At 45.0% G+C, this 27544-nt stretch overlaps 1 protein-coding gene across 5 annotated transcripts; it reads left to right on the top strand.

Moving 5' to 3' along the window:
* The first annotated feature begins 89 nt into the window (after window positions 1–89).
* BEST2 (bestrophin 2) lies at window positions 90–26260 on the top strand. 5 transcript variants are annotated; one of them, XM_083430835.1, is made up of 10 exons: window positions 90–729; window positions 16194–16375; window positions 18029–18123; window positions 19131–19364; window positions 20270–20424; window positions 21981–22058; window positions 23312–23464; window positions 23756–23836; window positions 24572–24726; window positions 25111–26260. In XM_083430835.1, the coding sequence occupies exons 1-10, from the start codon at window positions 649–651 to the stop codon at window positions 25721–25723; spliced, it is 1827 nt and encodes a 608-aa protein (XP_083286961.1). In that variant the 5' UTR covers window positions 90–648; the 3' UTR covers window positions 25724–26260. The 5 variants fall into 5 exon arrangements, with proteins under 5 accessions (XP_083286961.1, XP_083286965.1, XP_083286964.1 ...); XM_083430839.1 differs by lacking the exon at window positions 90–729 and adding an exon at window positions 755–775; XM_083430838.1 differs by lacking the exon at window positions 90–729 and adding an exon at window positions 6362–6615.
* The last annotated feature ends 1284 nt before the right edge of the window (window positions 26261–27544 follow it).

The raw sequence follows: 27544 nt of genomic DNA, 5'->3' as shown, positions 1-27544 counted from the left end.
AAGTGTGTAAACCAGTATTATAAAAAAGAATACCTATTTTAATTAGGCCTATTATTCATTTTCTGGCTCCCTTTTTTATTAATCAGGGTATGACAGTGAAATTGGAAGGTCTAGAGAGAGTCCCAGTTTTCCCACAGAACCTCAGCATCTGGTTCTCTCTGCCTTTATTTCTTTGCCTGTGGGAGGGATAAGCATAGAAGCACTTTTCTTTTACAGTGTCTCAGCTTTGTAATTGTAGGAGTTGTGGAACAAATGCTTGTTGCATAGCTAATACATGAAAAAAACAGCTTGTAGAATGAGAGTTACGGTTACTGAATAAACCCAAAGTCTCTCTGGATGGCAGGATCTGCCTAACCAGCCTAGTCAGAACAGCTCTGCACTTCAGATTGTGCCACAGGGCTTCCTTTGCTCCCCCCATGTGCCCCCCGCAATTGGCTATTGGGAGGAGGTTGGCATAACCCACAGAACAGCCCATGGGGGGCAGAGAGGAGACTGTTCCATCTGGCAAACTGCAATGCTTGTGCAGATAGAACAGCTGGAAGAGCATGTCAAAAACACCGCCGAAATCCTTGCAGGTCTTTCAGTCCTACTGTAAACCAAGGCATGAATGAATTCGCAATTCTGCACAGTACTTGAGGGCTGCATCACATGCAGTCTGGAGAGATTAACAGTTTGTATGAAGGCGGGATCCTAGAAGCATGTAATTTACCGAGTACAGAACTTAGTCTGGTGAGTGGAAACAACTTTAATCTTCTGGGAAATAAAACTTTGAAAAGTAGGGTTGTACCATAGCTCAGAGGTAGACTGCATGATTAGCTTGCTTGCATAAGGTCCCTAGTTAAACCTGGCATGCCCATTTAGAAGGATCAGGCAGCTGATAATGGGAAAGACTTCTTGCCTAAAGACCCTGGAGAGTCAGAGTGGGCAATATTTGGCTAGGTGACCAAATAGTCTGACCTGGTTCAAGGCAGCTTCCTTGGTGGAATATGTTGGCTATAATGTCAATTGCATATTAGCACAAGTGTGTCTAGTTTACTGTTCTACCAAGACACAGTTTACATGTTTTCCTCCATGTATATACTAAGAACTAATGTGAAGTTGCGTCTCCAAGAAGGTATGTGGACCCTTCGACAACTGCACATTCTTAAAACAGTAGGATGTTAAAGTGAGCAGGCAGACGATGTACATAAACTCTCAGGTTTCCATACCTTGAAAGGTACCTGGCCAGAGTTTGGCAGAGGAGCTGGACTGTTAGAGTCTTCTTATGTTTGATATTTCAGGGCTATATTTTTCCTGAATTTAAGACAGAATAGGGAGGTGGGGAACCTACAATGTCACCCAACATGATTTGTTGTTGTTTGCTGTTTAGCCGTTTAGTCGTGTCCGACACTTCGTGACCCCATGGACCAGAGCACGCCAGGCACTCCTGTCTTCCACTGCCTCCCGCAGTTTGGTCAAACTCATGTTAGTAGCTTCGAGAACACTATCCAACAACGAGGCAGAAAACTACAAAAGGAGGAGTAGCTTGATATTGGATATTAAAGGCATGCCATTTTGGCATGCAAGCTAGTATGTCTCTGGGGCAGGATACTCTAGCCAGTCTTCCATAAATCATACATCCTATCCAAAGTAGAAACGTTTCTCAAATGTTTTAGTAATGTAAACATTTCAAGCATGAGGTAATTCAGTTGACTTGTGTTTTCATAACATCCTGGCTAACTGACTTTCGTTTACTAATGTCCCAATAACCATTAACGACTTGATGCGGGATACAGACCTGCCCTTTTTTGCTCCTGCCCCATTCTTGCCAGAGGACTGAAATGGGATCATCATTTATAGCAAGGACACCAGTAATATATTTTAAAATGACAGCCAGCCAGCTTTTGCTTCTGCCAACAGGATCTCACTGGGAGCCCCAGCCAAGGACAGGAGCTGAGCAGGAGTGGGATGCAAGTCCTTGTGGTATTAAGTTAAAAAGTGGATGTCACTGAGATATACCTTTTGTTTGTTTTCCTGCTTTGGATCTAACTGGGAAGTCCAGATGTTTAGAAAGCCTTGTGTTTTTTCCATGAACTACTAAGTATTCCACTTCCCTACACTGTTGAAATAGGTGCTGGAGAAAGGCTTGGAGGCGTCAGTGAATCCAGGGAGCTGCCTTATACCTTTGGTCAATCTCTAGCTTAGTATTGTCCACACTGAACGACAGCAGCTCTCCAGGATTTTTAGGCTGTGAATCTTTTCCAGTCCTATCTGGAGGTGCCGAATCTGAGACCTTCTGTGTGCAAAGCAGATGCTCCTCCACTGCCCTACAGCCTTTCCCCATAAAACTTCCAGGAGGCTGGAGTATTCAAATTTCAGTCTGGGTGAAAATGTAGATAAAATAGCACCAGCCACTGTAGCATTTGTGGGGTAAGATTTATTGGTCTGTCTGTTCTGTAGGATGCTTACGGATGGAACTGTCCTGCTTGAAGTCTTGAGGCTGATACTCCTTTTCTGTAGCCTTCTAGTTTCCACATCTGGATAGGGAGCTGGCTCTTAAAACCTCCTGGTTCTCAAGCTCACTTTAAAGCAGTCAAGCCATACTGAGACCAGAAATATCCCCCCTCCCCCAAAAGGGTAGAGCCTAGGGATGAAACATTCTACCCCAACACTGGAAAAAAGTGCTGGGCTTCTGGCAATAACAGAAGGGTTCGAAATCTAGATACGTAGCACCCACACCCTGCCCTTGCCTCTACATTTCATCTTCTCAAAATGTGTTAAAATCATACCTTGCTTATTCTCCAGAATCACCTGTCTGATTGGGTTGTTTTTTTAAAACCCTTTTTATGAAGCTAACAAATTTGCTAGTTATACAGCAGGATCTGAAACTTTATAAAAGTGGACTTAGAAGTATTCCTGTATGACACATTGAAGAATGTACAAATTTGTGTGGGTCCCAAAATGTAGAAAAAAGTATTTCTGGAATGGGAGACTAAGGAAGTGAATTCCTTTGGAATTGCCTTTATCTTCTTGCTCTCTTGCATAAGTAAAAGCAGCTGTTCCTATTTTTAATCTGGCAAATGCTAGATAATGATAATATGCATCGGCAGGTGAACAAGGACAATTTTTCTCAAGGGTTGTTTTTAAACCTCAAAGCCCAGGGGGTAAGCCTCCCTCCCTCCCTCCCTTCTTGGGTAACCACAATGTTTGGCAGCGGCTGCAGATTCATTTCTTTCCCCCTTCAGTACTGTGTGCCAGCTTAGCCCTGTTCCTTCCCCACCCTCTCCCGGAACTGGCTGCCATTAGTATGTGAACCACATTATGAAACATAGCGTCTTGTAGGTGTGTGCAACGGCTTTATATGTGTGTTGTTCAGCTCAGACGGATGCCCGGGGTGGTGGTGGTGGCAGCAGCAGCATTACGTAAGCTGCTCCTTTGGTCCTGTCTAGAACTCGGCGTCTGCCCCAGCAAGAGGTTGGGGAGCTCATTAGCACCAGCTGCTTAGCCAAGCGACCCAAAACATCCCAGCATGGCCGCAGCTGTACTCTGAGAGGGAAATGCTGCCTTCCATCAAGCAAAAACACTACAGATTTGTCAATGGCCACACTGCAGTGTGTGTGTGTGTGTGTGTGTGTGTGTGTGTGTGTGTCTGCCTCTCTGTCTCTGTCTGTCTCTGTGTGTATGGCTTAGGTGAACAAACATGTTGACTCCTAAACCTGAGGCTCAACATTCTTGAGCATCTTCATAATTGGAGTCAACTGTGGTTTTAATTGTTAAATAAGATGGTTATATATGTTATGTAACTATACCGATAGCATCATTCAAACTTTCCCCCACCACCACTGTGGGAAAATGAGTGACTTTCCCATTATTTATTGTTAATTTCCTTCATCCTTCCACCACCCAAAAATATGCAGAAGAATACAACCCACAAAAACATTAGAGCTGTTTCTTTTCCATAAAAAGCCAGGGTTGAATTGTGAAGACCTCCGTTTTGGATTCCTGCTTGGGCATGTGGTGTGGGCAAATCATTGTATCTCTGCCAAACCTCCCTCAAAGTGTTTGTTCTGACGATGAAATGGGAATAATTCCATCTCCTAAGATTTTTGGAAGAAGTCTAGGATTACATGTGTGATGATAAATGTAAAATATAATCAGTAGCTCATGTTGTCTTTCTTCAAACAAAATTTGATTTTGGATACACCAAGTGATGTGTCCCACACCTTGTAAAAACAGCAGGTGAGGATCTTTAACTTCCATCTGCAGAAATTTTAAACAGCCAGGTCTTGAAGCCTTGTCTCAAAATAATATGCAGAGATGTAAGATTTTATCAGAATAATTGGCCTGAGTTCATTATTTGGGGACTCCTTTATTACTGTACTCTGAAACATGTTTTCTGGTCATTTGGCACGGTAGCCTTTAAAACAGAGTGAGAAGCCTGTTGCCCTCCTGTTACTGAAACCTCAATTCCTGTTGGCCCCAGCCAGGCCAGGTCAGGGATGGTGGGAGTTGTAGTCCAGCAACAGCTGGAGGCCATTGGCTTTTTCCCACAGTTGCTTTAAAATTTAATCAGTGACAAATATATGGTAAGTACAGACCACAAGTCTTGAATGAATACTGCTGAGGACACTTAAAAGTGGTGTAACTCCCAGCAGCCATGACTGGAATTTTGAACATGAAATGCACATGGCAGCTTTCTTAGAATTTATAGTTGGGGTATTTTGTTAAACACAGAAAGAAAAGCAAATTTTATGCATAGGCACCAGTCAGCCATCCTATTCTGCTAAGTGCTTAGTGCCAAGCCAGAGAGTGATACATTGAAGGCAATTATTGAGCTGATGCAGGTTCATTGGGGTATAAGTGGTCATTCAAGTAACCTTGTCTTAAACTGTTCATAACTTTAAACTTTAGAGATATAGTGGTACCTCGGTATATGAACTTAATCCGTTCCTGAAGTCCGTTCTTAAACCAAATCCGTTCTTAAACCGAGGCATGCTTTCCCTAATGAGGCCTCCTGCCGCCAGTGCCCTTCCACCATTCGGATTCTGTTCTTAGACTGAGGGAAAGTTTGCAAACCGGAACACTACTTCCAGTTTTGTGGAGTTCGTAAACCAAATAATTCATTAACAGTACTGTTCGTAAACCAAAGTACCACTGTACAAATGGGTGGCCATTGTAGCTGATGCAGAATTGCTGCTAGGCCCCAGAAGCATTTCAGCAACTGGGATTTTGCACATGCTGAAGTATGTACAGTATATGTACATAATTTGCCTAAGCTGCTAAAAGGCACTAGTGATTGTTGTTGCCTGCAGTTCCATTGATAATACTGAGTCAGGGAGTACTCCAATATGCATCGGATTCTTCAGCCCTCTCTAAAAGCAGTTACAAACCTCCATCCAAAGAAGCAATCTTCCCAAGCAACTTTACTTGGGTCATACCAGGATTAAGTTTCCACTTGTTTCCTCTCATTCATCCTGGAACTGTTCCCAGGTATATGCTCATCATTTCCACTGCATCCCTGCAATTAATTGATGGAAACAAGCAGTAAAGCTTTGTGTTCTGCATTCAGTGACACCTTTGTCCAAAGCTCCAAATAATTTCACCCAACAGTTTACTTTAAATCAGAAGTGACAAACCTGTGGCTATCCAAATGTTGTTGGACTCCAACTCGCATCGGCCGAAGCCAGTGGTCAACAGCCAGCAACAGGTGGATGGCCTCAGGTTAGCCTCTCATGTAAAAAGTTTGAAAGTACGGGACACAGGCTGGTAGCTTGGGGCAGTTTGGGGTAAAGCAACAGTTCTAATATAAAATGCAAAGCAAGAAGCAATTATAGATAGTCACAAAGTGTAGAAACAACATCACAATATATAAAAGGCAGGCTAAAATCGATCACTAGTTCATTAATCTACCAAAGGGAGTGAAAAAGATTTGAACAGGAGAGGAGAGTAAGTTATTTCATTCGTGTTTTGTAGGAAAAAATGGTTTATAATACCCCCATATCTGTGTTAAAGTTTCATTTTCTAAACCTATTTGTCTTGGACCCTGAAACCATGCTATAATTGAATATGCAATGCATTCTTTATCCAGATGTACACTCTGCTAATATGGACATGTCATTGAGAGTATCAGAACTGGGCTTCAACAATGGTCCTTCCAGCACAGAAATCTGTATTGGGCTGCCATCTGGATAATGCAGATTCAGTAACTGAACAGACAGAGACACAACACATAAGCACACATACCCATAGGCATTTCCACACACATAATTGTACATATGTTCACACAAACACACACTGTTGATAGGTTGTGATGTTGCCTAGTTTCAGGCCCATCAAGGACAAGTCACGTGAGGATTCAAACAGATCTGGTGATGACAGAAGAGAGCATCTTATTGTGAAATGGAAAACCTTGGCACTTAACCTGAGATTGACTCCAAGCAATGTTTTGCTCCAGGAGGAGAGTGGGCTAACAAGCTAGAACAGGCAGCCCAAAACCAAAACTGCTGACTTAGATGGCAAACTTTGGCTGAGAAAAAAATCAGTGGTAGAGCACCTGCCTTGAATGCAGAAGATGCCTGGGACCTCCACATAGGACTGGGAGAGAACCTCGTTTGAAACCCTGGACAGCTGCCACCAGTAAGTGTGGATGATACTGAGCTGGGTGGACCAATGGTCTGACTCAGGATAAAGCAGTTTCCTATGTTGCCATCATTTATGTAGTACACTGGCTGAACTCTAACCCCAAAGTTTACACAGATCAAGGTATAGAAGCTTAGTAATGGATGATGTCAAGCAAAATCTTATCTTGTCCTAGTGGCTGTAACTGCAGGTGCTGTGTAAAAACCCACTACTTTCTACTTCCACTCACTCACTCTGTATTGTTCTTGATATGACTTCTGACTTGCCAGGAAAAGCCTGTACAGTTGAGTGCCTAGCAGAACTAAGCCAGGGCTGGGCAGGAGGCAGATTTCGGCAAGTCTCTCTGACTCTCAATTGTCTAACAATAGCAACCATTAAAAAGCTGTTGTGCTTCAAATTAGGTTTCCTGTAAGAATGGGGGAACATCAGGAGTGGATTTTTGTTTGAAGGCACTTTGAGCTTGATTCCAGTACTGATCACAAATTATTAAGTTTGCACTTGCCTCTGAGTGCCCCTCCATATTACCTGTTTATTGAATATTTATCCCAATTTGCTTGTGCAAGCTGACACAGGTGAAACCGCATCCTAGCTTTACCGAGTGTTCCTTCTGATTTGTTTGTCAGGAAGCACAGTTATACGTTAATGAGCATTTGTCTTGCATTCATTCTGATTTGCTTATGGAGTGTTTATACATCTTCCTGTTAGTCATTTGTTCATCCCACACTTTCCAATGCATTTCCTTGTCAATATTACAAACCTTAATAAGTTATATTCCTTTAAAAAGTTGATATATTGTGCTAAGGCAACAGAGTCCTTTAACCCACTAACCACATAAATCTAAAGTTCCAATATGGATATGAATCATTCCCATGAAAAAGTGACAGTCTGGAAGCACCCAGATTGGTGGGCTTCAGGGCTCCTGGAGAAACCAGTAGATTCTGCAAGCTTGAAGCCTGCCCACCCCTTGTGTAACCCACCAAGTCTTGAGCTGTGTACACACTCATGTTTACTCTGCATCCAGTGTGCTCCTACCATTGGTTTGTGAAGCATTGTACACACAACATTAGTCACAATCCGTATCTATCCTTTATCTATCATGATGTTACTTAGGAAACAGTGCATTTTGATGTATCTCCCTGCAAACCAGCTTTTATCTCAATTCAGAAAAGAGGGGGACCTAGCTCCTTTTAAGCCAGTAACATGAACATGTCCTAAACAACATAAGTGGATTTTACCCTTGTTCTTCTCTCCTAATTTTCTTTGTAATTCTTGCCAGATAGTTCTCCTTTTATTGGTTCTCTCCTAGCACAGTTCTTTCTTACTGTGGGTTAGAAATACATGCAATGGACTTGTTATAAGCATCTTTAAAATCTTGCATGCATTTTTTTAAGGTCAAATCCTAGTGCCCAGCCTCAAAAATGAAAGGTTGTCATGCTGGCTTGATCACTTAAAAGAGTACTTATCTGGAGTTTGCATCCACTTAGCAGCTAGGGTTGGGCTCTAGCAGGTATCTGCCCAATTTATAGTACACCCAGTTTAAGCAGCATAGGTTCTCACAGCAGACGGAAAGCAGGAGTCGCTGCATGCAGATGCATCTCTAGGAGTTTCTGCAAGGTTTGGAATGGACTCTGGGGTGTGCATTGGGTTCAAGGGGGCTGCAGGGTAGTAGGAAGGGTCTGGGCTGTTGCTTACTGTTGCCTAGATAGATATGGATGCTGAATTGAGGCACTTAAGTGGTAGGTCTTGATCAAATAGGAGGTGCAGCTGGGAGTGTCACAATCATGTCAAGAAAGTAATGGATTGATGTTGGTGAGATGCAAGGAAAAGAGAATTCACTTTCTATTGCTGCAAATGCAAGCTCTAACTCACCTGTGGGGGAATTTTGCATCCTCCTGACCAAGCCAACCACTCCCTCTATGCTTCAGTTCCTTGTTTTCAAAACGGGAATAACAGTGATTTATCACTAACGGTAGAGGAGAATAAATAAGGATTTCAGATACTATGAATTACACTTCCCTATAGGCCAGTGGAAACTAATGTGGTGTTCTGCAGGTGTTGTAGACTCCAAATCCCAGTGGTCAGGGATTATGAAAATGAACAACTTCTGGAGGGCACCATGTTAACTACCCTTAGTTAGTCCCTAGAATCTCAGGGAAAGTCTTGCTGTGATCCTCCTCCTCCTCAGCCTGGTGTGCAGTGGCCTCCTGCCTTCTTGCCAACAGAGAACTTAGGCAACAGGGAGCCACGTCCAAAGTGTGGCTTCATGTAGGCAGCCATGCTTTTCTTGCTTTGTCCCTCTTTCCAGGCTCTCACCCATGGCATCTTGCTTCTCAAAGGGTCTATTTGTGGGCAGCATGGGTGGGTTCCAGCTCCTTATACAAGTATGTGGTGTGTTTGTCATCAGTACAAGCTGGGTAGAAATACGATTTAATATGGTGGATTGATTACCACCAAGGAGCGTGGTTGGTTGTAGCTCTGCATCCAGCAGCTGGTCAGGGAGAAGGCGGAAATTGTGGTTTCCTCGATCATCCCTTTCTAATCACAAGGTACGCACACCCTCCATTTTAGAGCTGAGGAAAGAACCCAGGCTTTCATGTGTGTAGACCCTGGCAGTTCCTCAGTTTGAGACTGGTGGGGGAAATAAAAGTTATCCTTCCCTTTCTCTTTCTCTCTCTCTCCCCTCTCAACTAGTTTCTTCTGCATCAAGGCTGTTTGCTTGGTTCATCCCTGTTCCAGAAGGCAAACCCTGTGGGTGTTGACTTGTCAAACATTGGAAGAGAACTAGGCCCAGTGAGGAGAGTGGTTCCATCAGGTTTCCAGAGAAGAAGGGCTGTTTTGTTTGTTTTTTAGTGTGTGTGTTTTTAAGGATTTGGATTCAGCACAGGATTTCTTGAAGAGGTGCAAGAGCTAGCAAAGTAAGAAGTTGCACAGAAGGGAGCAGGTGCTGAATATCACAAATTCATGTACCAAACTCATAATTAGGCTGCTGTTCCCAAGCCAAGCCTTGAAGGCACACATTAGTTTTGGATATTTGGTATGGTGTGCGTTTTAAAATTGTAACCTGCATTGAGTCCTTGGGGTGGGTAGGCTAGAAAAACAAATGATGACTAATCAGACTCCTGTCCTGACAAGGAGCCCCCACTTTCTGTACATGAGCTCTTATCTTTAGGTTCCTTTGGCCAAACTTGGCCCTCCAGATGTTTTGGGACTACAACTCCCATCATCCCTAGCTAACAGGACCAGTGGTCAGAGATGATGGGAAATGTAGTCCCAAAACATCTGGAGGGCCAACTTTGGCCATTCCTGGTTACAGCATTGTGTTTGGTTTGTTTCTGTGCTCAGTGGTAAGTGCTGGTCATTGGACCAGGGAATTTAAAGCATCACCTGCTTGAATTTGTTCAACCAGTGAGATCCTCAGCAGAGACGCTGCACCATGTCCTGCCACCATCAGGCAGGGGGTTGGGTGGGTGGGTGACATAGGGCAAGGCCTTTTGGGGAGGCCTTAGCGCAGCAGTCAGGCTTTAGAGCTTCCTCCTCTCATTTTTGTGTAGGACACTTTCTGCCCACCTCCCTACAAATTCCCTACTGAAATAAACCCTTTTTCTTCTCACAAGCTTGAGTGACGCCCCAACGCTCTTGCTAATGCTGCAATGCCTATATAATGCTTATATGGGAATGCGGTAAATTTAATATAACTCACCTGGACTCATTTCTGAGGAGGCACATGTAGGGTTATGCTGCAAGGGCTTCCAAACCTTCCCCTTTTGTTTCCCAACCTTTCACATTTTACCTTTCGTCCGCACTTCTTCTGCTTCTACATTATTTCAATCACTTTCCAGGACTGTTCTATCTCAGGTCTTTTGAGTTGCCATGCTGCATGTTAAATTTACTTCCTTTCCCCTGACAATTAGGAGGGAATGCAACTGCAGGCACCCTTCAGCCAGCCCAGCCTCTCACCCCTCCCATCTCACCCCTCCCTCCAGCTTCTGATGCCAAGCAATCAAAGAAGAGTCTACCTTTAGGAGAGATGTAAAAGGTCAGCACAGAGGCACTTAGGTATTTAGAAACCTGTGGGGGCTGTCAGAGCAGCCTTCTCTTCTCTTCTCTTTGCCTTGCCTAAGAGCTGCTTCCCAGGTGGAATTTGGGGATAATTGCTAAGGGAGTCTGTGCTCTTTGGATTGCTTCTCCCCTGCAATTGCCCTCACTGAGGGCGAAGCCAAATCAGCTGATAACCTTTTGCACAGGTTAGTGTTGAAACCGGTTAAATTGTGCCCTGCTCCTGCATCCACGTTCTGTTCTGCTTGTGAAATTTTGGTTTCATGGATGTTGCAAAACTGTGTCTTCTTTAACTATTCTTTCCTATGAAAACAGACAACCAGAAATGTTTTGCTTACAGGGAGATCTGCTTTGTGGTGTAGTTTGCCTGCATGAAGGTCTGGAAAGGAGAAGCGGAACTTGCTTTCTCCTTCTTAAAGACTAGTATGTGATCAAGGTGACAGAAAACCAGAGGTGTTTTGCCCCAGTGAATTGTTTGGAGTTGTAGGCTTTCTCTGTCATTGCAGTCCACCAAACAGAAATCTGGTCCGAAATCCTATCTCATCAATGGACTTGCTAGATAACCATGAGTGTCATCCTCTCTCCGCCCTTAGCTGGCTAGTCATACAATGAAATATTTATAGTCACCTCTGGGATGTTGTGATGAATGAAATAATAAAAGCCACCCTATAAATGGGCAGGCATAATTTAATCAAGATTGTACTGTAATCTTTTTTTTAAATTTAAAAATATGAAAGTAGATAGAATAACTACCCTGGACTGGTAGGGGTGTAAATGATGATTTGCAACCCAATTCTATACATGAGCAGTGCAATCATATATTTACAGTGCAATCTTAAACATGGCTATACAGAAAATCCTTGTTAAATGTATATAGGATTACTGCCTTATAACTTGTTATTTAATAAGTAATTATTTAATCAGTTCTGTGGCATCTTGGAGTCTCTCACATAGCCCCCTGTTGTTCGTGCTATAACAGACTTAGCACAGGTACCCCACAGGGCTTTGTTCAGTAAATTACGACTCTTTTGTAACAATATGGGAACATGTATAAACTTTGTCCCAGGTGGACAGACCTTTGTAACAGAAGCCAGGCATTAACAGCTGTAATCCTTTAACAGTTGCTTTTAATGTTATGTAACAGCAAACTGGTTAATAAACTAAAGTTTTTATTTATAACCTGAATGTGTTGAAACTGGGTGTGGGAATCTGAACTTTTTAAAAGATGGTTACTAGGGTGGATAGAGGGTCGAGGCTCTGCTACTGGCTTTGCGAGGAGACTTTCAGGGAAGCAAAGAGAGACTAATAGTTCCTTAGCAGGAACATGTCTTTAAAAAAAAAAAGACTTCCCACAATTGTGGGTCTTTTTTTAACGCTATGTATGTGTGATTAGACTAAATGTGACCCACCTAGAGAAGGAACTGGCAAACCACTCCAGTATTTTGCCAAGAAAACTCCATGGACATAAAAAAGGAGAAGCTTTGAGAAGAAAGTGAGAGTTTCCAAGGCATGCTCTGGTTCATGGGGTCACAACTAAACAACAATGTGTGATCACTTTTTAAAAAATATGTGCATTGCATATCAATTTGGATCTCCCATTCTCTGATGCTCTGTACAGAACTCTTACCTGCAGCTAGGATTCTGTTTTCACTCTGATTCGAGTCCTAGAATCATCTGGAGTCTCTTCTCCTGAGAAAGTTTTGGGACTCCAACCTGATTGCTTGACAAGCAAGCCTGCTGGCTGAAGTGCTACCTCAGTTCCAGCTCTAAGTACTTAAGGGCCATCTCATCTTCTAAAAGTAGTGTTTTGGCTCGAAGACACTTTTCTCCCACACATAGTTATACTGTATTCTCCTTCAGACACCCCTCCTTATTTTTCTTCTTCTTCCCCCTGGTAGTTGCTCTGCTTGCACGGAAAGTCAAACAAAATATTTGGGCATTTGTTGTCAGCCGAACCTCTGTCACAGCCAGCCTTAGATCTTGGAAGGGGGGGGGGGAGGGGCTCCCAGCATTACTCATTAATGAAAGAGCTCATTTAGATAGCCTGGGAAGTGGGTCTCTTTCAAAGGCCTTGCCTAGCATTGTTAAGCCAGGAGAGTTTGATTGCAGTTTGCACAGCGGGGGATTTGATTTCTCAATTCACCTTGGAAAAATAAGCAGCAAGCAAAGAATCTCTCAATGGAATGCACCAGATTAAAAATTGTTACTAGGCCATGCCTGGTGAGGATATGCCACTAACTGGATTACGGTGTGGGTGGGTGTTTGGGAATGATTGGCCTCCATCAAAGTACATTTTGGCAAGCCCTTCATGGTCGAGTGGACTGTTGTGCAATCTCCAAGGAGTGACTAGTTTCCCCAGGAAATAAAGCAAAGAGGCAATACCTCTAATCTAATGTTGCCCACCACCCCAGTCTCCAAGCAGTGCAACATCCCAGGCACTTACCCAGAGTTCAGTTTCCTTGGAATGAGGGATAGCAAAGATTTTGTTGTCTTTATGATATATGGTTTATTTACTCATATATACAACCTGAGCCTATGTTGGAGAAGCTCATAGTATTAATACCCCAAGAGGGTCATGTTTTTCCCATGGCCACTGCCTTGGATCCCAGCAGAAATCAGGCATGGCTCTGTCTCTCAGCTGCCCAGCCTGCTTCCTCCTTCTAGCTTCTAGCTCACACACACAGCTCTGACTTTTGTCTTTCTAACTAACAGACAGTTAAGGGAGGGGGCCTCAAACCTCTTCTATCCGGCACAGAGCCATTTCCTTTGCTGCCTTTAGGACCCATTAAAAAGGTAAAGGTACCCCTGACTATTAGGTCCAGTTGTGAACGACTCTGGGGTTGCGTGCTCATCTCGCTGTATAGGCCGAGGGAGCCGGTGTTTGTCTGCAGACAGTTTTTCTGAGTCATGTGGTCAGCATGACTAAGCCGGTTCTGGCGAACCAGAGCAGGGCACGGAAACGCAGTTTACCTTCCCGCCAGAGCGGTACCTATTTATCTACTTGCACTTTGACGTGCTTTCGAACTGCTAGGTTGGCAGGAGCAGGGACCTAGCAATGGGCACTCACCCAGTCGCGGGGATTCGAACCTCCGACCTTCTGATTGGCAAGTCCTAGGCTCTGTGGTTTAGACCACAGCACCACCCGTGTCCCTTTAGGACCCATTACCAAGGGTCATTACCCATAAACTTGTCCGGCTATTCCAGCATTTAGATCCTTGTTGGATTCAAGAATTAGAAGGGATTCAGGCATACAGACTACCCCCCCCCTAAAAAACAAGAACATGTCACAACAATAACATTCTTCTGAAGTCTCAGTTACCATTCAAAATGGGTTGGTAGTTAGGAACATATGAAGTTTCCTTATACAGTGGTACCTCGGGTTACATATGCTTCAGGTTACATACGCTTCAGGTTACAGTCTCCTCTAACCCAGAATAGTACCTTGGGTTAAGAACTTTGCTTCAGGATGAGAACAGAAATCATGCTCCAGCAGCGCGGCAGCAGCAGGAGGCCCCATTAGCTAAAGTGGTGCTTCAGGTTAAGAACAGTTTCAGTTTAAGAACGGACTTCCAGAACGAATTAAGTACTTAACCCAAGGTACCACTGTACTGAGTCAAACCCATTGGCCCATCTAGCTTAATAGTGTCTACACTGTTGACTGGGGAATGACTCCCCAGTGTTTCCAACCAGCAGTCTTTCCCAGCCTTACATGAGGATACCGGGATTGAATTTGGGATCTTCCACACATGCTCTGTCACTAAACAACAGCCCTTCCCTTTTATCTGTGGAAACTACAGCAAACGCCTTTGAGAGATACTACGACTCAAAGCTTTTGCATAAGATTTGCTTGACTGCAGCTTATTTTATGAGATGTAACACTGTTATTGGCAAAAACTCATACTACAATAAGCCATGCAAGATACTTAAATCAATTTAGAATATTTCCTAGAAGCATGCTGACCCACTACCAGCTAGCTGCACACTTGATCCCTCTGATCTGAAGCAGAAGCTGAAAAATTGGCAGGGTCCTCACAGTCAAAACAAGGGTCTGTTATGGAAGACTCCACAGTTATACCCTTTTTGTGTGTATAGCTGTACTGCTTTCTGTTCATTCAGCTGAGTCCTAATCATACAACCAGGAGTGTGGGAAACTTTTCATTAAACACTCCTAAAGTTTCAGTATTCTCAAAGTCCCACAAAGAGTGAAGGTAGCTTTGTTGACCCATAAGAAAGAAATTAAAAATCGATGTTAGGGCAATAGTTTTCTTAGGCGAACCAAAATGTCACAGAGCATTGTGCAAACTTTACCATTTAGCCAGAGAACTCAAAGGCTGGCCACTGTGTTGTGGCATATCAGTTGGCTAATATGGATCTTGGGACATTCAATATGATAATGTTTAATATAATAACTACTTACTTTGTAACTTGGTAATCTGCTCTTTGAAGGGAATGTTTAGTGTTGTAACAACGCATTACAGCACTTACAGTTATATTTCGACTGTGACAGTTCTCAAACTCTAAAACGGAGGTCATTCCAGTACTTACACTGTTGTGCAGGAGGGCTGGAATAATACAAAATGTTTGAGAGTCAGTTGATAGCAGGCATAGGCAAACTCGGCCCTCCAGATGTTTTGGGACTACAACTCCCATCATCCCTAGCTAACAGGACCAGTGGTCAGGGGTGGTGGGAGTTGTAGTCATAAAACATATGGAGGGCCGAGTTTGCCTATGCCTGGCTTAGAGGCTAGGTATGCTACATGCTGTATGTTTTTTTGCTAATTTTGAGGCAGCACCTGGCCCCTACCACGGTCACCCAACCATGGAATAGAAGCATTACACACACACACACACAGAGAGAGAGAGAGACAGAGAGACAGACAGAGAGAGAGAGAGAGAGAGAGAGAGAGAATGAATCCACAGGAGATAAGAGTTCCCTTTTGTCAGTAGTGCTGTCAAGGCAGCACATTGAGGTGGATGTCTAGAGCTTCACACAGCAGAATGAAGGGGAGCTCCCCCTGCCCTAGTGCAGCACGTCCAGTCTACCACGTTTTGAAGTAAATCAAGTAGTACACATTATCATCTAAAAGCCCCATGCACACACACAAGAACATTAAGTCCAAAGTCTAAGATTACCTAACTGCACCACTACCTTTTGTGAAGAACATACAAGATTGATGACCCCCTTATCTGTGGGATGGAGTGCTGGATGAAGAGGGAGTTCATGCATGATCTCACTCCTGGGGTTGTTGAAGCACCCATAAGCTTTCTACAAGGCAAGCTGTGAGGCTACATATGTACACTGCATTTAAAGCACATGACATCCCCCCCCCCCCGAATCCTGGGAACTGTAGCTTATCACCCACAGAGCTACAATTCTTGGCATCCTTATCAAACTATGGTTTCCAGGATTCTTGGGGGGGGGGGTATTGCTTTAAATATATGGGGTGTTCGCAGCCAGAGATGGTGCTGCTGATGTAGATATTTGAAATGATTGAATTCTGCGCCTCCCCACACTGCAGACCAACTGTGTCTCTCTGCCTGGCTGCACCATGACCGTCACATACACAGCCCGCGTGGCCAACGCTCGCTTCGGTGGCTTCTACAAACTACTGACCCTCTGGCGTGGAAGCATCTACAAGTTGCTCTACAAGGAGTTCTTGGTCTTCTCCCTTTCGTACCTGGGACTTAGTGTTACATATCGGTAAGTCGGAACATGGAAGAACAGTCTCGTATCTACCCTAAATGACCTTTGGTGTGTCAAACTCACGCCACCAAAATTCAAATAGTTACCACTTGGATCCACTCTCTAGAAATACACTAATTTCCTAAGACAAGGTATAGTTTTCCCTTAGTGGTGTCTTTAAATTAGAAACCTCATAGAAGAATTGTTTGTTCAGGAGCATGCCTTTATTTGGCGGGATGGAGGACAGCGTTTGGCATTTTGATTGGCAACCTGTTTTGGTGGGGTTTTTTTTAAATTTTGCACAGCCCTTGTAACAAACTTGGTCTAACCAGCCAAAGTTGAAACTTAACACACTGGAGTGGGATGGGCAGGACATATATAAATATTGCATTGCCCAACCTCACCCCCTTTCACAACTGTAATTATGCTGTAGAACCCACTCTTTCTGGGTTCTGCTGGCTGCACACTGCCTCCTCTCCGAGTTCAAATTGCACTTCTCCACTTCTCAACCCCAGATCAGGGTGACTGATTTGCTACTTTTGAAACCCTTGCTTAGTTTTGGGCACTTTGCTATCCTGCTGACGACTAGAGAGGACCTCCTGTGAGCAGCAGATCTGGAGTGGCATCAATTCAACTCGCAGTTTGGGCAGTCACCTTATAAATAATAATAATAATAATAATAATAATAATAATAATAATAATAATAATAATAATAATATCTTTATTGTCATTGCCCCCTTCGGGGACAACGAAATTACTTGGCTGCTCCATAAAAACACTAATTAAAAGAAATATAGTAAAATACATAAAACACCAATTAAAAAAATATAGTAAAATACAGCAAAGGAGATTTGATGACTTTCAAAGTCCGGGCTTCCCATTCAGGGCCGAGATCGCTCTGGAGAAGAAGCTGTTCTTAAGACGGCTTGTTCTTGTCTTCATCGTCCTGTATCTCCGTCCCGACGGCAAGAGCTCGAAGAGACAGTGACCAGGATGCGATGGATCTTTTACTATGTCCAGTGCCTTCCTATGGCACCTTGTGGCGTAAATCCGCTCTAAGGTGGAGAGTGGGCAGCCAACAATGCTCTCTGCTGCCTTCACAACCCTGTGCAACCCCATCCTGTCCTGGGTAGTACAGCTTCCGTACCACACACATAAGCCATAAGTAAGCACGCTCTCAATGGCACAGTATCACACACACCACTCACTTATAGCAGAAGTGTGTTTGTATATATGTGTGTGTGTGTGTGTGTGTGTGTGTGTGTGTATGATATACAACCACCCATTTATGCGAGTCAGCCTAGCTCTTTGCATATATTATGTATGATACAGAAGCCCTCAGCTTCCAGCAGTTGTGTGATTCTAGCACTCTAGTGCAGTCTTCGCCAACCCGGTTGTCCCCATATGTTTGAGACCAGCTGGAGCTGATGGAAGTTGCAGACTCCAAATGTTTTGGAGACAACCAGGTTGACGAAGGCTGCTCTGATGTATAAAGTTGCCGCAGGATTTATGTCCTGTTTTTTAAAACAGCCCTCACTTGCCCTTCAGAATGCATTTAGACTCTCCCCTTACAAGAGTGCAAGCAGGTGGCTCTCAGCAAATGTGCTGCCAACCCCCTTGGGAAATATGCATCCTTCTTAATCCTTCTCTCATTCTTATCCCCACCTCTAGCTTCGTCTTAAGTGAGACTCAGAAAAGGGACTTCGAAAAGGTGGTGATTTACTGTGACAACTATGCCAATCTCATCCCTGTCTCCTTTGTCCTGGGTGAGATGCTTGAACGCCAGCTCCTTTCCTAAAGGAGCACATGCTCTTTCCTTATCCATGTGCCCATCCCAACGCTGGCTTCCAGGGCACAACCTTCATCCATGCCTAATCCAATTTACTGCTTGCCCTTTGCGTACTGCAAGGGTGTCAGACTATAATACAGGCTCGGCAATAGATATGCTTCTGGTTTAGACTTGGGTGTGACTCCCCTCCCCCCCAGTCTATCAAAGCAACAGTATGGTGATAATAGGGTATTATGGGCTTTAATTACTTCATCTGGAAACTGGGTAGAGTATGGGTGACTTGTGCATGTTATACTCAGCAGCTAACTTCCACAATTAGGCCTGGTGGAGCTCAGAGCTCTCTGGAAGCCAGGAAGAGCAGCCCAGGACACTCCATGCACTTGATCCTGAACATATTGGCAATGAGAGAAAGGAACTCTGCACGTGCTCAGGGTAATGTCATGTGTACTGGCAGCAAGCAAACTCCCTTCTCTGAGCAATAGTCCTTATATGTAGCCAAAATGGCACCACCCATACACAGAAAAGGGGAGGTATCAAGCAGGCATGCGGAAGTATAGAATGGAAACCGCAGAGGAGGGGACATCCCAAAATGGCCCAGTGAAGACTGAGCATGCCCAGTGGGTATTGAATGCTGAGGGGGATCGAAAAACAACACAGTGGGCATGGAATGCTGTCTGCCTGTTGTGGGGTATTTTTTTGGGTGGGAATATAAGAAAATCAGTGGGGAGAATAGAATGGAGGGACTGGAAAGCTGAACAGAGGCATTCCATACTGCAATGTTTTGTGGCCCGTTTCTCTTGCACTTACTGTTTAATGTTGCCAGAACCGAGCTCTGTCTTTCATAATGTATGGGCAGGGAGTGTCCTCAGTCCTGGTTCAAGTGAAGCATTCCTGTTTTATCTCAGAGTGAGGCTGCCTGACTTAGCAGCATGCCGCGGGGCAGAATTCTAATGCAATTCCTCCCCATCTCCTGGGTTCATTTAGGGTTCTATGTGACACTGGTGGTGAACCGCTGGTGGAGTCAGTACACCTGCATGCCTATGCCAGACCGCCTGATGTGTGCCATCTCTGGGAACGTGCACGGCACTGACGAGAAGGGGCGCCTTTACCGGAGAACTCTCATGCGGTACTGCAGCCTTTCTGCCGTCTTGATTCTTCGCTCAGTCAGCATCGCTGTGTTCAAGCGTTTCCCCACCATAGACCATGTGGTGGAGGCAGGTGAGTGCAGCAGGGGAGACCTTCCTTCCCACTAAGCCAGTGGTTTTGAACCAGTGTGTAGTGTAGTGGCACCCTGGGGTGCCTTGAATGATGGTCTCCCTCCCTCTTTCCTTCCCTCCCTCTTCTCATGCCCTCTTGCGTTTCTGCCTCCCAAAGGCTTGCACAGCTGTTTATTGCAGAAGCCTTGGCTACAAGCTCCTCAGGCGAATGATGCCTCTGGGGCTGGCCAGCGGATGCTTTCCAGGCCCCTGTGGAGCAGTGGAAGGAAGCACCTCTCTTTGGGGCAGAGGGGGCAGCTCAGAGACCAGGGACGGCAGCAGCAGCTGCCCAGAGGACTCCCAAGGAGAGAGGGGAGAGGAGGCTGAGGGAACACTCCACATGGGAAGGTGTTTGAAAAAGGATGAGAGGCTGCCAGCTCTGCAGGCAAGGGGTGACATAACTGGGCTCCTGGGCCCCACAGGGGAGTCACAGAAAGAATGTTGTTGGTCAAGGGACTTGTGGACTCAAAAAGGTTGAAAGCCTCTGCACTAAGCTTATAAAGCTTATAAGGATGAGAGGACTGTGGGAAAGCCTGCAAGAGGTAGGTGTCCCCCTGCCCTTGCCCATTTGTTAGAATGAAATTGGGAAATTTTAAAGTTTTATTTTTTTTTAAGCAATGATAGGCATAACTTTTAATCTAGAATATGTTATTTCGGAATGCCACGATTATGCAGCATATAAAGAGGACTGCCTGTAAACAGAGCATATTGCATTTAGTGTGAGTTTTACTACGTATCTTGTGTCCTCCTTCAAGGCTTCTTCAAAAGCCTATAGCCTTTCAGAGTGCAGTTCTTCAGTTTAAGATTGCACTATGGACCTTCTAAATAGAGTATTATTGGTTGCATAACCTCTGTTGCATCTAACAGGGTTCATGACTCGTGAGGAGCGCAAGAAATACGAAAACCTGAACACTTCCTACAACAGATACTGGGTCCCCTGTGTCTGGTTTACCAACTTAGCTGCACAGGCACGCAAAGAAGGCCGCATCCGTGATAACTGTGCTCTCAAGTTACTCATGGAGGTGAGGTGGTAAATCCTTGTCCCCCAGACTATAGATGTAATAGTTATTCTGTATTTATACCTTTGACTCCTGAGATGTGTGTTTTCAGGGCCCACCCTATTCCTGTGATCATAATATGATATACCGGTAACTGTTTTTAATTTTAAGCTGTTCACCTGCGAGTCAAGGGTGGGTTATAAATTTGATGATGATAATAGGAGCACCTCCAGAACAAGATCCTTTAGTGCAAGGTTTCTTTTGTGACCCATGCTCCCTGTTAGCTTACATAAAAATCTTACCCTTCCTGTCAAGCCTGGCTTCTCTAATTGTTTTATTAAAATTTAGAAATGGATTTCTATACTGGAGAGCTCAGTCACCTAAAAAAGAAAAAAATTCCAAGAAGTGTTCAAGAGCAAACATTACCAGTTTTAGCTATCATGTTTCGCAACAGTCAAAATGGAGGCTTGCGTTGTGTATGTGGCAATATTGAATCATTTTGTTCTAATGTTTAATACTAGGCTATTGTGCAAGAGTAATATTTACTTGAACTTATAAAACTTACGCAAGATATAGTAGGTGTTGCATATGTGTTTGTATATATTTAAAAAGAAGCTTGGTACGTGTACTGTGATTAGTCTCCGAGGTAATCCCTCATATGTACTGGGTGGAGATCTTGAGAACAGCTACCGTTGCTGAATTTGGAATATGTCTTCATCATGTGGCAACTGGAAATAAGCACACACATGTCATTTCTGCTGCCAGGGAAAAAAAGGCTAGGTTGTGTTGTGATAGAGGCCACCTATTGAAACAACATCACTCATGTGACAAACTACGCCCCACCCCACCCCAAAAATTAATGAGTTTTCTCACCAGGGGTGATTGTGGATATATAATTGGTTATTATTGCCTGAAGGGAAAATCCAGATTAAATAATAATAAAAAAAGGATGGGCTTGCATTTTTATGATGGTGGACATCTTGTGGACCTAGTGAAAAACATGTTCATGAGCAGTACCAATTGCATAATAAATTCTCTTGTGACTGCAGCCTAAATTTCAGTTTATTGGCCTTTGCTCAGCCCATTACCAATTCAAGACACCAGTTCAGCACTTTCACTGCTTCATGTGACTCAGGTGAAAATTAGACTAGAGTTGGGTGTCATCTGCATATTGATGACACCTCACCCATAATCTTCATACGACCTCTCCCAATACAGATGGTGAAAAGCATGGTATACAAGGTGGAATTCTTGGGGACCTTACAACATAAATGCCATGGGGTCTCCCAGCATCACCTTCTGTAAGTGGCCTTCCAAGTAGGAGTGGAACCCCTGGGACATCATATTTCCAGTCCCAACCCTGATAACCTATTCAGAAGGATACCATAGTCAATGGTATCAAAGGTCCAGGAGAATTAGCAGGGTTGCATTCCTTCTGTGCTTCTCCCAGCATAGATCATCTATCAGGAAAACCAAAGCTGTTTCTGAGCTGAAACCAGGTCTGGAGATGGGCTGAAAACTTCTAGTTAGGCAGAAGTTTCAGTGCTTAGCTCTTAGAGATGGCTGTTTTCTTCTTTCAGGAACTCAACCTTTTTCGTGGAAACTGCAGCATGCTCTACCACTATGATTGGATCAGTGTACCACTAGTCTACACTCAGGTGAGTTAAGGACCCAAAGCAGTCAGCAAGCCCAACTACATCCATTTGGGCTCATATGATGAACCACCTGCTTCCAAACATTGGTAGTTATTTCACCCAAAGGCATGCATAGAGTCAAAAGCACTGAGGCCACTGAACAAGCACATCATTTATCAGGGAATTTGCATCCCAGCTAAGTTTAACACAGCCCAACATGGCACGTCTAGCCCAGCGGTTAGCCCAGCCCCACCCCAGAAACTTCATCACATCATGGAGCAAGCCTTATATGTAGAGCAGCAACGCACAGATCCTAATGTTATATGAGGACAGCTGCGGTTTAGCTATTCTAAAGCACATTTTGAGGATCTCATGCTAGATTAATACAGAGCAGCCTCTAGTTGTGTGCTTACAATCACTATTTCAAGGAATGTACTCAGGATCATTAAAACAAAAACAAAAACCCAGTTATCTGGCTTTGACACACACTAAATGCCTTTCTTTGGGACGCGGGTGGCGCTGTGGGTTAAAGCCTCAGCGCCTAGGGCTTGCCGATTGAAAGGTCGGCGGTTCGAATCCCCGCGGCGGGGTGCGCTCCTGTTGTTCGGTCCCAGCGCCTGCCAACCTAGCAGTTCGAAAGCACCCCTGGGTGCAAGTAGATAAATAGGGACCGCTTACTAGCGGGAAGGTAAACGGCGTTTCCGTGTGTGGCTCTGGCTCGCCAGAGCAGTGTTGTCACGCTGGCCATGTGACCCGGAAGTGTCTTCGGACAGCGCTGGCCCCCGGCCTCTTTGAGTGAGATGGGCGCACAACCCTAGAGTCTGTCAAGACTGGCCTGTACGGGCAGGGGTACCTTTAAATGCCTTTCTATAGTCACATTTAGGGTGATTAAAGAAGAATAAAATGTTTCTTCTCCTTCAGTATGTTTATATGGGAAGTATTGGTACTAATTCACACTAGCAACTGAGTATGGTGTGAAGGATCTTAACTCATTCCTATCTATTCAAGAATAAAAAGCTGTTGAAAATTAGAAACTCTACCCTATTCAATACAAACATACATTAGGACAAAGTTGAACCTCTTATATTACTGCTGCTTAGCACCCCTGATTCCATGTACAGAGGATAAATTATTAGAGATGAAACCACAGATGAATTGTTTGGTCCTCAGTAAACAGCCCATAAGATTGAACTAGGGCTAAAAAACAGGGCTCCTAAATTCTGCAACTCACCCCCCTCCAGCCTCTCTACCTGCTTTTTCTTGCACTGCTCTGACAGGTGGTTACCATTGCTGTGTACAGCTTCTTCGTTTCTTGTCTGATTGGGCGGCAGTTCCTTGACCCAGGCCAGGGCTACAAAGGACATGACCTGGATCTGTGGGTCCCTGTTTTTACCCTGCTGCAATTCTTCTTCTATGTTGGGTGGCTAAAGGTATGGCACGCAGGAGGTAGTTTAAGATGTGTAAGGACAGTCATTATTGGGACACCTTCCTACGGATTAGGAAGTGAATCAGGGGCAGAGGGATGGTCCATGAATCAGCTGCTGGGTGATTTAACAAGTGTCAGGAAGGAAGGAAGGAAGGAAGGAAGGAAGGAAGGGAGGGAGGGAGGATGTTTAATACTGCACACCTTTGCCATGTCTGTTACCATATTGATGGCAACAAATAAGGAGGCTGGGCACACGTGTGGCCCTCTTTTTACTGTGCTTCTAAATACCTTACAGGTGGCTGAGCAGCTCATCAACCCTTTCGGGGAGGATGATGATGACTTTGAAACCAACCTGCTGATTGACAGGAATTTCCAGGTAACTCTGCCCTCCCCTTTTCTGCTGAATAAAGCAACACTTGTAAAACAGATCAAGGATGCTTCCAGACTTGGGCGACTTAGCAGCACCCGCTTATTGCTTTTGTAGTTAACAGTGGGAATTGAATAGCAAATCAGCATTTAGACACCTAGTATGTGGACATTCTGCCTTCCTTGTGGATTCAGATGTTGGAACAATATTTTTTATTATTGTTAAACATTCCCTTGCCCTCAATGAACTCCCAATCATGTGAAGGATTACCTTCCAGTTGGAAATCTAAAAGTAGGCCCTAAATGTCAGATTTCCATACTGGTGCTGGAGGAGACTCTTGAGAGTCCCATGGACCGCAAGAAGATCAAACCTATCTATTCTTAAGGAAATCAGCCCTGAGTGCTCACCGGAAGGACAGATCGTGAAGTTGAGGCCCCAATACTTTGGCCACCTCATGAGAAGAGAAGACTCCCTGGAAAAGACCCTGATGTTGGGAAAGATGGAGGGCACAAGGAGAAGGGGACGACAGAGGATGAGATGGTTGGACAGTGTTCTTGAAGTTACCAGCATGAGTTTGACCAAACTGCGGGAGGCAGTGGAAGACAGGAGTGCCTGGCGTGCTCTGGTTCATAGGGTCACAAAGAGTCAGACACGACTAAACGACTAAACAACAAGCATGCATACACCTAGGTTAGTATTCACTTACTTTGGTGGTGACTCCTGAAGTCCTCCCTTCCTTTGCAGGTCTCCATGATGGCAGTGGACGAGATGTATGGGGACCTGCCTCTCCTGGAGAAGGATCGGTACTGGGATGCCTCCAACCCCCGCGCCCCATATACCGCAGCCACCGTTTTCCTCTTGCAACAGCCATCATTCCAGGGTTCCACTTTTGACATGACGTAAGCCAAACTTCTCATTCTGTGGCAAGGAAAGGGAATGACAGTGGTCCTGGTTGGGTAGAGGGTTGGAGAGAGAAGGAGGCATTCCATTGGTGGGAGCAGTTTTCAGTCCGTGAAACTGGAGCTTGCTTTCTCCTTTTGGCCATTCCTCCCTGCTCATTTGGGGTAGGGCGAGGGCTCTTCTTCCGGTGCACATGGAGCCCCTGCTGGTTGCACAAATTCAGATCCCCATTTATACTACGCCATAGATATCCCCTCTCATTCCAGAGCACTAGTGAGGTGTCTGAGGGCAATAGGGAAGATCCCTGCACCACAAAGCAAGCTCTTCTGCAACTTGCGGTGGTGAAGCTACTCTCTTTAACTACTCCCCTCCTCGATTTCCAGCCTAGCCAAGGAAGACATGCAGTTCCAGCCCCTAGAGGACATCGCAGAGGGCTATGAACACAGCCGCCATGTCCCTGCACACCTCTTGAACCGCCTGCTATCCACAGGCCCCGCGCCTGGCGGCTTTGGACGTCGACTGTCTCTGCTGAGGCGCAAGAACAGCTGTGTTTCCGAAGCATCCACTACCTACAGCTGCCTCTGTCAGGATACACAGACCACGGACTGTACCTGTGGGCCTTCTGGGCAGTCTGTGCCCATCAACAGCATTCACTTCAGCTCTGAGGGGGAGGGAGAGCTTGGGCCTGATGCCACTGGCCTGGGCACGGAGACACACAAGGATCTCTCTGAGGATCCTGCAGGCGAGCCCAGTGGCCTAGCTCAGACCTCGCTAGGCCATGACAGTGCTGTGGCCAACCCCCAGGATCCAGTGCCCCTTGTGGACATGTCTGTCCCTGCAGCAACAGATACCGACTCGTCTCAGCCTCTCCTAGACCACGGCTCTTCAGATGCCCCCTTCTTTCACAGCTCAAAGGAGGCCTCCAGCAAGGGTCTTCCGCCTGCCAATTACCCCCACTGGCTGCAGAGCCCTATTGAGGAGGAGAATGTGGCATAAGCTATTACTTCAGCCTCCACAGGGTTGAGTGGAGCCATTATGAAGGGTGGCCCATGGCACGGTTCAATCTTAGGCCTCAGGACAGGAAATCGGTGAAGACTGATAGTCCTTGCAGCTGCTAAAGGGAAATTTGAATTGGTGGCCCCTGCTAGACACCTGGTTTTTAATGAGACATTGTAATGTGGGGCCACTTCATAAGGAGTCAGGAGGATTCTGTTAATCAGGCCTCTATTTCTGTCCCACCCCCCTCCCACTTTCCCCCCCACATGTTCTTGACTTGCATCTGCAGCCCCTAACTGAATGTACAGGGGCAATCATGGGCACTGAGCTACTCTTGAAGGTACTATTCTGTCCTATATTTACCCAAAGCCGCAGCTGGTTATTGCATCTCATTCCTTTCTGTAATCATCAGATGGTGAACATGGAAGGAGATAATCACTTCTGCGCTTACTACCCAAATGCCTCAGTGTGGATCTACTATGTTTTAAAATTCATGCTTTTATAGTATTTTATTAAATGGTATTTTGTCTAGAGTAATGTTTTGTGGCCTGCCCTTTAAACCTCCAATGTATATGTCCAGTCATACCGAATACTATTAAGAGTTCTATAGGTCTAGAAGTGAATTCCAATAGGCACAAATTAACTTGCCTGGATCAGACCGATGTTCTATCTGGCTGATTATGTGTATGTTTTGGTGTTACATGTGAACCCAGCATCCTTCCTCAGCCATGCTTTGTTCAGCCACTCCATCCGAAATACTTATCCAGCCAACAAATTGTACAAGGAAAGAGCAGATAGGAACTGTATTCCAATAGCTTCTGGAAACTAGATTGGGGAACCCCTGGTTAACTAGGACCATGCTGGTTAGGGCTCTAGTCACGGCCCTCACATCCTCCCTGAAGCCCATAAAAGGCAAGGGAACCTGACTGAGCAGTTACCTCTTTGCCACGGCTTGCACACTTGGAGCAGCAGGGAGAAAAAGGGATAATGGGGAAAGGAAATTAAAACCTCCCTGCAATTTCCACCCCCACCGCGCAACTCAGCTGCTCAGAAGAGAGTTGCAGTGACAAACAGTGGTTCTCTGTGCACTAGAAAGGTACCTGCTCCCTTCAAATGAAGAGGGATGGAAACAGGTCTGTGGGCAGAGGGGGGAGCCGGGTATACTTGCTCCAGGCCTCGGAGGGCTAGTCGGCGGGGGGGTCATGTCAGGGGCCTGCCAGACTTGCGCTGTCATGCCAAGAATGCCCTGGGTCTCCCAGTCAACTGGGGAGAGCCTCAGACAAGCTGTACATGGGCCTGGAGGGCAATGGTCGGAGCTGCCGATTCAGTCAAGAGATCAGTCTGTCCATAGCATCAGATCCTTTGGATTCCTCTTAGTGCACAGAGAAAAAGGGCTCTTATGCCGTGTATTGTTATCCTACCTGATTCTGTGTTGTGTTAACTGGTACCTCAGTATACTAGGGAAGAAAGTTACTTGTAGTTCAAGCCTTCAGTAAGTACTGCAGAGGATAGTGAGACTAAATTTAATGGTGGATCACATTCTAAGAACCTTTAAACCATCTTTTATGGTAGTATTTAGCTAGGAGCTAGGAGCAACAGGAGACATTCCCCTTAAGGCTGGATGCTTGCTGTGAAGCCAAAGGGGAACTCTAACTCTAAAAACTCCCATCAGCAACAGGGACAACCACACAACGCTGTACGGAGGATGTGCTTCTTTAACAGATGCTCTATTGCTGCTCCTATGATTGCTTCCCAATTGAAAATACTCCATTTTGATAAATAAATCAACTGCCACTGTGCCAGCTTTTGTAGCAATCCTAA

This window comes from Podarcis tiliguerta, assembly GCF_965153285.1.
Source record: "Podarcis tiliguerta genome assembly, chromosome: 2".
Classification (NCBI taxonomy): domain Eukaryota; kingdom Metazoa; phylum Chordata; class Lepidosauria; order Squamata; family Lacertidae; genus Podarcis; species Podarcis tiliguerta.
Note: the sequence above shows the minus strand (reverse complement) of the source record. Positions and strands in the feature narration are given on the sequence as shown.

What these genes read in the sequence shown, in the direction of transcription:
- BEST2 (XM_083430835.1), top strand. Translation starts at nt 649, where the DNA reads ATGCAGTCTGGAGAGATTAACAGTTTGTATGAAGGCGGGATCCTAGAA. An exon ending in CGAGTACAGAACTTAGTCTG is followed by an intron (nt 730 to 16,193) that starts GTGAGTGGAAAC and finishes CCCACACTGCAG; the next exon opens with ACCAACTGTGTCTCTCTGCC. An exon ending in TCTATGTTGGGTGGCTAAAG is followed by an intron (nt 23,465 to 23,755) that starts GTATGGCACGCA and finishes AATACCTTACAG; the next exon opens with GTGGCTGAGCAGCTCATCAA.